This window comes from Gekko japonicus, unplaced genomic scaffold (assembly GCF_001447785.1).
Source record: "Gekko japonicus isolate JY-2015 unplaced genomic scaffold, Gekko_japonicus_V1.1 scaffold33, whole genome shotgun sequence".
NCBI lineage: Eukaryota > Metazoa > Chordata > Lepidosauria > Squamata > Gekkonidae > Gekko > Gekko japonicus.
The window spans coordinates 2,129,337-2,140,885 of record NW_015174272.1 but is presented as its reverse complement, the minus strand read 5'-3'; the positions used below and the strand labels follow the sequence as shown (position 1 = coordinate 2,140,885).

Genomic DNA, 11,549 nt, shown 5'->3' with positions numbered 1-11,549 from the left:
AGTGAGCTCCTCTTGGTAACCTCAATCACAGCGAATTTATTTTCTTGCCCTCACTAGCAGATCTGTGATTTTGGATCAAAGATCTAAAAATAGGTGTTGAAAGAAATATATAACCAACTCTCCCTTCAAAACAGAGTGAATACCTACTTCACAGTTCATAGATGCCTAATACCTCTGCCCAAAGCAAGCCTCCTTAGCAGTACACACATCATTTTGACAAGGAAGAAATGGGGTTTCATTTTTTTCAGTTTATATGTTCACAATCGAGGCTGGGGAAACATTTTATGGTGGCCAGTTGCTCCATAGTCATGATGTGCTGAGAGGCTTGCTATATGGATGAGCTGGTCTGCACAAAGCTTCTACAAAACTATTTTCTGGAGGCCACTGTCTGAGATCTGGATACCTTCCACATGAGCAAGTTAACCAAGCAGCAGTCTGTTCTACTTGCTTAACTGATGCGTGATGCAGCTGCTGCACTGCAGAGGTTTTAAGGCAGTCTTGACACTGCTTGCACAGCATACGCAGCCAGCCTAAACCCCTTCTGGTGCTGAGACAGTTAGAAATTGATCCTTCCCTACAATGGCTCCCTCTTAGGACTGATACTGAAGATGTCTGTACAGCAGGTTCATCCCCTACTCAAAGAAGACAGACAGTGAAATGACTTATCACAGTAGGATGGTGATAGAACCACACAGGAACACTCTCAAGGTACCTACTATTCAGAGCTAGAACAGAATCCAGAAGCGTGTTCCCAGTCCTTTGACTCCAACCTATAGATCAGCCCGTCTGCATACCATAATAAGCACAGACAAACACCACAGATACATATTTGGCTATGCATAGGAAAAAATGGACGCATAGTCCATAATGCATGTTATATAAAGGAAAGATTAATAAGGTTTTTTTTAAAAAAAAAAAAGTCAAGTGACAGACAGCTTTTCTTTCATTTGCTTTTCTTTCTCTCTTTTTTTTTTTAAAAAACAAATCTATAAAGAAGTTTTGTATTTTCTCCCAGAGGCACAATCAAAGATTGTTTCACGTTCTTTGTAAAATAGATAGATGGTGAAAAAAACAGCAGCTGGGAACTGGAAGGTGGTCTTCCACAAAGGATAAATTATCCCACAGCATTCATCCAACTAGTCAAGCCTATGCATGTCACAGTTCATCATGTGGGAGGTGCAAGGCGTGGTCACACAGATCTGCAAAAGAAGAAAAAAACAACAATTCTGTGATGCTTTCTGGGGGCAAGGGAATATAATACATGGGGTCCATGGGAGCCAGCATGGCATAGTGGTTAAGAGCAGCAAACTTTAATCTGGAGAACCGGGTTTGATTCCCCATTCCTCCACATGAAGCCTGCTGAGTGACCTTGGGCCCGTCACAGTTGTCTTAGAACTCTCTCAGCCCCACCTACCGCACAAGATTGTTGTGGGGAGAGGAAGGAAGACGGTTGTAAGCCACTTTGAGATTCATTAGGGCAGAGAAAAATGGGGTATAAAAACCAACTGTTCTTTTTCTTCTTGAAAGCACCAGCCCAGTCACTGTTCCCTTCCACAGATGGTTTTTATTTTCAGGAACTCTCTCAGCCCCACCTACCGCACAAGATTGTTGTGGGGAGAGGAAGGAAGACGGTTGTAAGCCACTTTGAGACTCATTAGGGCAGAGAAAAATGGGGTATAAAAACCAACTGTTCTTTTTCTTCTTGAAAGCACCAGCCCAGTCACTGTTCCCTTCCACAGATGGTTTTTATTTTCGGTTGACAGATCCAGGTACCTGAAGGTGTGGTTATCGTCACCCACCTCAGGGTTACAACACCTTACAAGGAGAGGAGCCACAAGACTGCAACATGCCTCTTTGCCTAGGAACCTCCCTGAGACAACTGGTTGCTTCTTCTCCCTTCTCCTAGCCGGCTTGGCTTCCCTTTCTGCTCGCGTGCCTTCTCCCTTCGGCCAGCCCCCTCCCATTTCCCTTTCTTTTCTTTTTATAGCCCTACCTTCACACCTGGCCTTTTAGTTAAGTTCTACCTCCTCTTGTCTGTTCCCTGCTCTCCACAGCCATGTCCTGCCTAAAAACACCTGGGCCCAGAGAGCCACTGTTCTCCCATCCAGGCTTGCTCACTGCCTCCGTACCTTTTGAGCTTCCCTGGGACACACGGCCAAAGCTGCCCTGTTGCTGAGGCTACCATGGCTGCCCCCTCCTGAATTCTGGCCATGTTGGGTGCTTGCTTGCTGCCGTTTCTTGAAGACTCAAGTACACAGCACAACCAGGAAGTATTAAGCTCCTCACACACAGCTAGAGAGCTGCATTCAGTTTAGTGGTCACACACCTGGGCTCACAATAGACACCCCCCCAAAAAAAAAATATGTACAGAGAATTTTATTGTTAGTGTGTATTTCAGGGCACTATTGCCTTAAAATTTTCTTGGGTAGACTTCCCAATTTGGGGACATTTTTCCTGTAGCCACCATTTTCCAAGATGGTGGATATGGTTATTTTGATATTTAAAATTCATCTAGGATGCCCAGTGTCAAAATATATGTTGTTGAGGTTGATAATAGCTGTATAATAGTTGTAGAGATAGCCATTTTTCCTGTAGCTGCCATTTTGCAAGATGGTGGACCTTTTTTAAACATTCTTGTAGGATGCTCACATTGGTGTCGAACTGTATGTTTTTGGGATGGAAATATACTATTCTTTTGGTTGTAAAAACAAAATGAAGTATTTTAAAGGTTTGTAGTTTGGGGGGAGGGTTTCCAATTGGCAAAGGTGGAAGACAAGGATGCATTTTATTTTCCTGTCTGTTCAATATGTATGCAGAACATATAAAGAAAGCTGGATTAGATTTAGATGAAGGTGGAGTGCAAACTGATGGAAGGAACATAAACAAATTGAGATATGCAGATGACACCTCATTACTGGCAGAAAATAGCAAAGACTTGAAACGACTACTGATGGAGGTTAAAGCAAATGGTGCCAAAGCAGGATTACAGCTTAGCATCAAGAAGACAAAAGTAATGATTACTGGGGATTACACAGCTGTTAGGCTGACAATGAAGAAATTGAAATTGTTCAAGATTTTCTATTCCTTGGCTCTATCAATCATAAGGGAGACTGCAACCAATAAATCAGAAGAGAAGCCAATGGAGCCAGAAAAAATAAGGATGTGTCAAGATAATTCATGCCATGGTATTCCCCATTACTAGGTATGGGTTTGAAAGTTGGACAATGAAGAAAGTTGACAGGAAGAAACTTGAGTCACTTGAAATGTGGTGGATCACCAAAAAGACAAATAAGTGGGTTCTTCATTAAATCAAGCCTGAACTCTCCCTAGAAGCTAAAATGACTAAACTGAGGTTATTGTGCTTTGGTCACATTATGAGAAGACAAGAGTCATTGGAAAAGACGGAAACGTTGAAGGCAGCAGAAAAAGAGGAACACTCAACATGCGGGGAGGGCGGAATATAAATAAAAAGTATAAATAAATATAAATATAAATAAACAAACATGAGATGGATTAATTCAACAAAGGAAGCCACGGCCCTCAGTTTGCAAGGCCTGAGCAAGGACATTAATGTTTTGGAGGCCATTAATTCATAGGGTCACTGTAAGTCAGAAGCAAACTGATGGTACTTAACCCCACAAGGCATCCTACTTTTTTTTCCTGTTGACATGACAGTACTTAATACTAACATGATGTTTTTTCAGTTCCTCCCCCCATCTCTACTACTTCTTACCTTCTCCCCAGCTGGTGTTTCCCCTCTACCAGCTCCTGTATCCCCTCCCCCTTGGAAACTCTTACCCCTCTCCTTTACTATCCACTAGTTTGGTCCCTTTCACCTCTGGATGGGGGAATCACACAATGTCAGCCAACAATAATTGCTAAAACATTGCCTGAATATCCTTTCCCCTCTCCCCACAATGTCTATGCAGGAGTTGACTCCACACTTTTTAAGGACCTCATCGTTTTCTGCAGAAACATATACTTTAGTCCTAGATGGGTCCTCTTTGAGAATACTTCCATTCACACGAGGCAACTCATTTTTTTTCTTTTTTTTATTTACTTGGGATTTATATCCCGCCCTACCGAAGCGGCCAAGGGCGGCGAACAAGCGGCAACGCCAGAATAAAATATAAAATACATTAAAACATTAATACATACAAGCCAAAATGGTGCTCTACAGTTCACTAAATTTCCCAAGATGCACAATGTCCCTCATTGGCGGCCGGTGTTGTAGTAGCGTGAGCGCCAGGAGTGATGTTCCTCAACCGGGCGACATCTACCCCCCTCCCAGAAACAGGGTAGATGATAGGGTCGAGTCATGGAGGTGGTATAGAGGCGGCGGCGGCGGTGGCGGCTCCTACTCAAAAGTCTGGCGGAAGAGCTCCGTCTTGCAGGCCCTGCGGAACTGTACAAGGGCCCGCAGGGCCCGGATCTCCGCCGGGAGCTCATTCCACCAGGTAGGAGCCGCCACCGAAAATGCCCTGGCCTTGGTTAGGGCAAGCTTGATGTCTCGGGGGCCCGGAACCTCGAGGAGGTTGAGACTCCCCGATTGCAGCGCTCTTGGGGGAACATACGGGAAGAGGCGGTCCCTTAGGTCATCACTATTAAATATGTGATCACGGTAACGGGCTTGCATCTCTGCCTGTGTCTGTCTAGGCCCAGTGAGATGCATCCACAACAACTTCCCTAATGGTTGACTTATATATAAAGCTCCAACCCCATATGGCATCCAACCATTGGCCTATTTAGCTCAGTCTACTCTGGAAGAGGCTCTCCAGCAGAGAAAGGTCTTTTCCAGCACAAAATTTTCAAGGTCCTTATTAACTGAGAAGACTGAGGACTGAACCTGGGGCCTACTTTATGCAAGATTATGTGCTCCACCATTCAGCCATGCTTCCCTCCCAGACATTTTCATTACCTCTTTTATGTAGAAGGAATGTAGAACAGATGACTGAGTTATTGGACCACAGGATCAACAAACAGGGTTAACTTACCTTTTTAATCATTATAAAATCTAGCCATGCATATAGGCAAACATACAGTTGATCTAGTTACCAGACAATCATCAAGGACATTCCTGCCAGCAAACAGCTGATGGTACCCTTATCTTACTGATCTATCAGGTAAGCACTGCTGTGTTTGCTGATACTGGTCAAAAACAGATACTGCACAATGGATATACTCTGGCTGTAGTGCCATGGCATGCCTCCTGTCCTAAAACAGCAGGGGGCAAGGGTCAGGTGGAAACAAGCACAGTCAAGGTTGTTGTCCAAAAATAGCTCAGTGCTACATGCAAGCTGCCTCAAAGGCAACCTGGCAACCTGTCATTCTTTTGACAGCCAATGAACGTCTTTGGAAAAAGAAGGAAGCAAGGAGAGATTTTATTGGTCTGTTCTCTTGGCTCCACGAAACTAATTGGCAGAAATAAAAAAGGGAAATAAAAAATCTTCAGACGGTTGTAAAAGATGGAATACAGCTATCAACACCGTGCTTTCTTCATATGTTGATAATTTCAGTGTTTGGGATACTCAGATCTTTCTGGCAGCGGCAGGTTTTATTTATTTGCAGTATGCTAGAACACAGTTTGATGTGATGTCTGAATTCACATATTTGCAATTGGCTGGCAACCAGAATCAGAAGTTTGGCAATGGCACCATGCCTGAATTTACAAGACTATGGCCATAACTCTGCCTCCAGAGGCTGCTGCTCCACAGAAGGAGGAGTGAGGCTAATTACAATAAGGACAGTGAATAAAAGTAGTGAAGCAACTTAAAGCCAGGGTTTCTGTTGTATGTCTGGAGGCTCAAATCATGGTTTGGATTCTGAACTGGGTTAGCCTGAACCATGGCTGGGTATGTTGTAAGAATGGAGACACAGACAGACAAGGCACAGGAGCGAGCTCAAACTTTTAAAAGTTTTAGCTGACAATTTCTACTTGTTGCCTAACAAGACATTTTTCAGTCTAACTTGTTGGGAAGAAGATTCCTATGCAAGTCAATTTCCCCCAAGATTAAATAAATCTTAATCAGTTAACCCTGCATAATACATGGTTCTGAAGAACACTGCATCCTTTACTTATTTTTTACACAGTGAACATGACACCCCAGCAGCCTTGGGCTCACTTGGTGGTGCTGGACTATCTTCCCAATAGGGTGACAGGGTAGTGAGGTTCCACCCCATACTGAGGGCCCAGGCACACCAGCTGACCTGGAACCTGCCTCATGTCCAAGCTGGCCAGCCCCAACAGGGTCAGGTTTTCCAGGGGGAGTGTGAGGTTGGCCGTGGTGTTTAGCCCCACCCCTGCCCAGTGTCAAGGGAGCAAGATGCTAGAAGGTACTGCTGATCCCAAAGAGACCCCTGGTGCTTCACACAATCCCATGTATGTAGAAAAGAGAAACATCTTAAAAGAAATATTCCTTTGCAAGATAGAACAAGGTACGCCTCTTGTAAAAATGGCACCTGCTACCTGTGGTTCTTGTAAGTAACCATGTTAAAAATAATAAAGCATACTGCAATATCTACATCCCAATTAATTGGGGACACCTTTTAAAACGATCAATAAGGATTCAATCAATTAGTCCAATGGACTGACTGAATGTTACAACCAAATCCCTTCCCTTTCAACACCATGAATTGCCCAGAAAATGTATAGTATGATCTGATTCCTACCTCTTTTTAAAGTCTGCTAATGCTGACTGAGCCCATTCTTAAAGCCCCTGATCCTGGAATCCCACACGCTCACCTGTGCGTTTGCTGCATAGTCGGTCCTTCACGTTTTCTGCCTCATGGGAGAAGAACTCTATGAGTTCATCTTCATACTCTTCGGCTATACTCTCACACTGCACACGAGAACCAAAGAAACCAGTCAAGCAACTCTGCTGCCCATCCCACAGGCACAGCCAATCATAAACACCACTAATACGAGGGTCAAGACTACTTTGGCAACTCTCCTCTTATGACAGGCTGTAAAATGGAAAATAGTCAAAATTCAAATTGAGCCTGCCTGTGTAGGAGTGAGAGCCTACTGTATTAGCCATTATCATGTTGATGACATGGCTCCTCTCATTCCACAAGCAGAAACACTGTTATACATATGGAAGCCAATATACATGCCCTTATAGCCATCATAATGAATGCTCCCTTGCTAAGCAGGCTGATCACATGGGTATATGAGTGGTGCTTATCCACTGGCTCCTGCAGTAATAGGCCTTGAGCCTCAACAAGAACGGCAGACAAAAAATGAAGGAAATAAAAAATTATTAAAGGTACTGCAGGAACATGGGTGGCAACAAAGAAACTGGAAATGAATGTAGCTATTTGATGCAACCCCCTCACCACCCCCAATGTTTAGCTTACGCAGAAGGGGAAGAGACTGCACAGAACCTAAGGATACTCCGAAGAAACCTATTAAAAGCTTGATGGGGCTTAGCTGCTTGGCATGCAAACTACAGACTGCCGTGATGGCTAGTCTTCTTATATATTGTCTATTGTATCTATCCTTTTCTGTCCTATGTCCATAATATATTCTGTATATCAAGGAGATAGCCCAAAATGCTAGCTTTAAGCCATAATACTGCAACTAATTTACTACATAATATTTGCTACAAAGGATCCAACAGTAAGATCTCCTTTTTCCAAATGCCAAGACTTACAACAGCCAGCTGTGTACTCACCACAAATTTCAGGCTTGACGACACATCACTGTCAAATTTGGTTTCAGAAAGGTCCATTTTAGTCCCGTCATGAGAGATAACCCTTACATAACTTTTACGGTGGGTGGATGGATCCAGATTCTCTCCATAGTCTTTCATGTTCTCACAAATACGCTCCAACAATTCTGTCAGGTGAGCTTCAGACCTGGCATAGGGCACCTATGGCAGAATGAAGACAGTCTGCTAGGCAGATGGCAAAAGCCTCTTTACCACAGCCAACAATAAAAACAACCCCATTTCCACTCTGGTACACAGTAGTTTCAGTTGACTTCATGACAAATAGAAGTTTGCCCATGAAAAGCATGATGTCTTCTCCCTCCTCCAATACAGAAGAACTGTGACTGAAGTCTTCTAGATTTGGGAAGCCTTGAGTCAAACTTCATTTTGCTGTGACTTCCCAATACAGGCACCTATGCAAATTAGAATTTTTCTCCCCACAAACCATAATTCCAAACCTTGGTTTAATCCCCTTCCTACAAGCAGAGGATTACAACAGCCTTGAGAGGTAAATTAGGCTGACAGAGAATTATTGGCAAAGGTGACCCAGCCAGTTTAAGAGAAGGCTGGGAATTTGAACCAAGGACTCCTGAGCCCTAATTGAACATTCTAACCTATAGGTCCCCAACCTTGCTGAGTTTCTGGAGCACTCTAGAAGCTTTGCAAACAGGCAGTAGGGTGCCATCACAAAATCGGTCATGAGGGGCATGGCCAATCACAAAATAGCTGCCTTGGCCCTTGTTGTGAAGCTCCAAGCCGCTTGTCTACCTATAATAGAGACTGCCACTTCCAAATGGATGCTGCCTACAGATATGAAGGTGGTACCACTTGGGTTCCTCTGAAGGAACTCCAGCCCAAGTGAGTTGGAGGAAAGCAAGACTGGCTGTTTGCTTGGGGGAGGAAAGAAGTGTGTGCCATGAAACATTAGCAGATACCATGATGCCTGTGGACACCACACTGGAGGTAACTGCTCTAACAGTGGCACTCAAAATGAGATGTACACCCCATCATTGCTAAGTTCATTGAGTGCTGCTGAGAACTCCCACATCAAGGTTAGATAAGTCTAGAGGTCCCTCGCCCAGTCTTCTAGGGAAATGGTACCCCTTGTTACACAAGCATTCGTCAGGCATCTCAAATAGTTGTTATGTACTAGTCAAGAGTCAGATCTCTCTTCTCTGTTCATATTGAATGAATTGTAATTATTCCTTTTCATGCTATATTGAAGGTTCCAATGCTAATTTATATCTGTTAAGATGTGTGTGATATTTGGAGCTTTGTTTGTATTTATCTTTTGCTGCTCTTTGTTGATTGCACTCCATTCTACTGTCACTTTGTAATATTGTTATATTGTTCAATAATTTTTTTTTAAAGGTTGATGTAAAATAGCCAGAGGAAGAATCATAACTCTTTTAACCATGAGCCCAGTGCTCTAGAATTAATTGCCTATACAGGTGTGTCAACACACCACCTTGTTGGCTTTATGACACCACTGAAAGCTCATCTGTTTTAAGCAGCTGGGGAAAGTTTTTGCTGCTTTAATTAGTTACACTGGACTCTGTGTTTCTAGATTTTTAACTGATTGTTGAATTTTGTTCTAAGACTCTTATATAATGTCTGTTTTATGGTTTGATTTTATATTTTCAGCTGTAAATTGCCTCAGGCTTTTTGGCAGTAAGGCTATTGAGGTATATGAAAATAAACAGATTAGCTGATGGATGTCTCTCACAGAATGCTGAGCATGCCTTTACCTCATTTTGAAAGAGAAATACCTTCTTGACTATACAGCCTCAGCCCATTTGGGAAACTTCTATAGAGCTAGGGAAGGAGGGAAGGAATAAGAGCAAGAAAGATTCTAGAGTCTCCATTTCTTTTTATCAAAAGTTTATCATCCAAGCAGAAGACTGTTTCCACAGATGTCAATCATACAGCAGTGTCCAAAATATTTCCTCATCTCCTGTTCTAGAGATAAGAATGACATCATTGCCATCCTAGTGTTTCCATCAGTCGCCACTGCTATTAAGGAAGGGCCAAGAGCTCTTCAGCTGTCTGAATGAGGAGACACCTGCTCCCAAGGGATGAAAATACCTGCTGCTACCCGGCCCTAGTTGCTACATAGCCCTCCAGCCAGGTATACTATTTTCCTGTGGCTGTTCCAGAGCCTTTAAAGAGAAACAATTTGAGCTTCAGCAACAGTAACACCTAAGGAGAAGAAAGAAGACATTTTACATTTCCTATGCATTTATCTGACAATGTTGCCTTTGTTTCTTTTTTTGTTATTATCGTTATTGTATGTGGAACAATTCCCTTTTATTGTAAAACACTGTATACACTTGGCAACACTGTATACACTTGGCATCAAGCAGAACAGTAACACATGAGTACTTTCTAAATGAACAAATAAACAGAAAAATCCAATTACCTCTACAACCGACTGACTTCCATCTGGATTGATGCGGAAGGAACCCATCTGGATGGTTTTCTTGGGGTCTACCTGAGAAATTTCCCACTCCAGTTCATCTACCAGGGCCCGACATGCTAAAAGGAAATAAAACTTAAATCCAGATAGCAACAACTAATGAAGAGATTATTCATGCTAAAGACATAATTTCAAAAGGCACATTCAGAATCTAGTCTTAAACATAAAAACAAAAGGATTCTTATTTCCCCACATTACAGGGCTGGATTAAATGACCTTCTGGTGCTGTTCATAGGACTATTCAAAACTCTCAACAGGAAGTTATCCAGACAAATCCAAATAGGATCAAAAACCTTGGCTACCCACTGCAGAGCTTACCTCAGCTTTCCATTTCACTCATGTGCTACCAATCAAATGCTCATCGATCCCACCAGTGGCCATTTCCAAAATCCAATTCCCGCCTTTCAACTATCATATGGACCTAAACCCTGATGATTTACACCCAGTTCCAACATTTTTGTGAAAATTTGTAATCTGAATAAATGCAGTATTCAAGACAAAACCTACTGCAAACATGAAACATTTCACACATAGGTGACTCTACGACTTCAGGGGAGTGAAGGTGCAACAAGGGGGAACAAAGATCTTGCTATACACATTATCCACATACTTCATAGAACAGAGGCAGATAAATACATGCTTTAGGACTTTAATATGCAACAATTATTAGCTAGGGAAGCAAAAGCAGGAAAAATTGTGGGAAAGGATCCACTACCCCTTGGAGTTATCTTTGATGTCATACAATTGTGCACACCAGTAATTGTGATGTATTGTGATCTACTTACAATTAGTATTAGGTAGATAAATTGTATGCATGTCTACAGAAAGGGCTGAAAATGAGTGGATAGTGTTCCCCTCTGTTGACCTGAAGACAACACCAGTTGCTTTAAGACTTTCCAGGGCAATAAAACAATTCTGTACGCCTAGTCTCCTTCTCACCTCCAGCATCAAGAAGGCCTTCAGCTCTGCTGTTAAAACAACAGGTGCCATTTCTGCTTTGGAAACTAGCAACCCTTCATAAGAGAAAATCTAGTAGCCACAGCTAAGCTGAAGCTATGGTAGTTCCAAAACATTGTTTTCTGAAAGACGTGGGTCTTGTGGAAGGACATTAGCAGTCCAAACACCTCCCTTCCCGATAAGCACTTCGTATGGTGGGACAGAACATTTGTATTATGCTGACCATACCACTAGCCCAATTACACAATAGGCTTCCATGTCAAGGCCTAGCTACCACCAGGGGTGTTCTAGTGCACAACTGTGTCATACATTTGAGCTGATTTGCAAAGTAAAACCAATATAAATGCAGAAATCATGTCTTGGCAGTCTCCCCCAGGACAGGCAACATTGGACTCACCCCTTAATTA

The 11,549-nt window shown here is 42.8% G+C and overlaps 1 protein-coding gene across 8 annotated transcripts in view; it reads right to left on the bottom strand.

The window, feature by feature from the left end:
* Positions 1-1,014: 1,014 nt before the first annotated feature.
* Positions 1,015-11,549, bottom strand: part of CNPY2 (canopy FGF signaling regulator 2) — a 15,347-nt gene continuing 4,812 nt past the window's right edge. For all 8 annotated transcript variants that reach the window (XM_015423676.1, XM_015423673.1, XM_015423670.1 and 5 more), the window contains 4 exons: positions 10,129-10,244; positions 7,674-7,871; positions 6,743-6,839; positions 1,015-1,199 (listed from right to left, as the gene is read on the bottom strand). In XM_015423676.1, the coding sequence (XP_015279162.1) occupies positions 1,156-1,199; positions 6,743-6,839; positions 7,674-7,871; positions 10,129-10,244 (455 nt within the window). In that variant the 3' untranslated portion in view covers positions 1,015-1,155. The remainder of the gene's footprint in view (positions 1,200-6,742; positions 6,840-7,673; positions 7,872-10,128; positions 10,245-11,549) is intronic.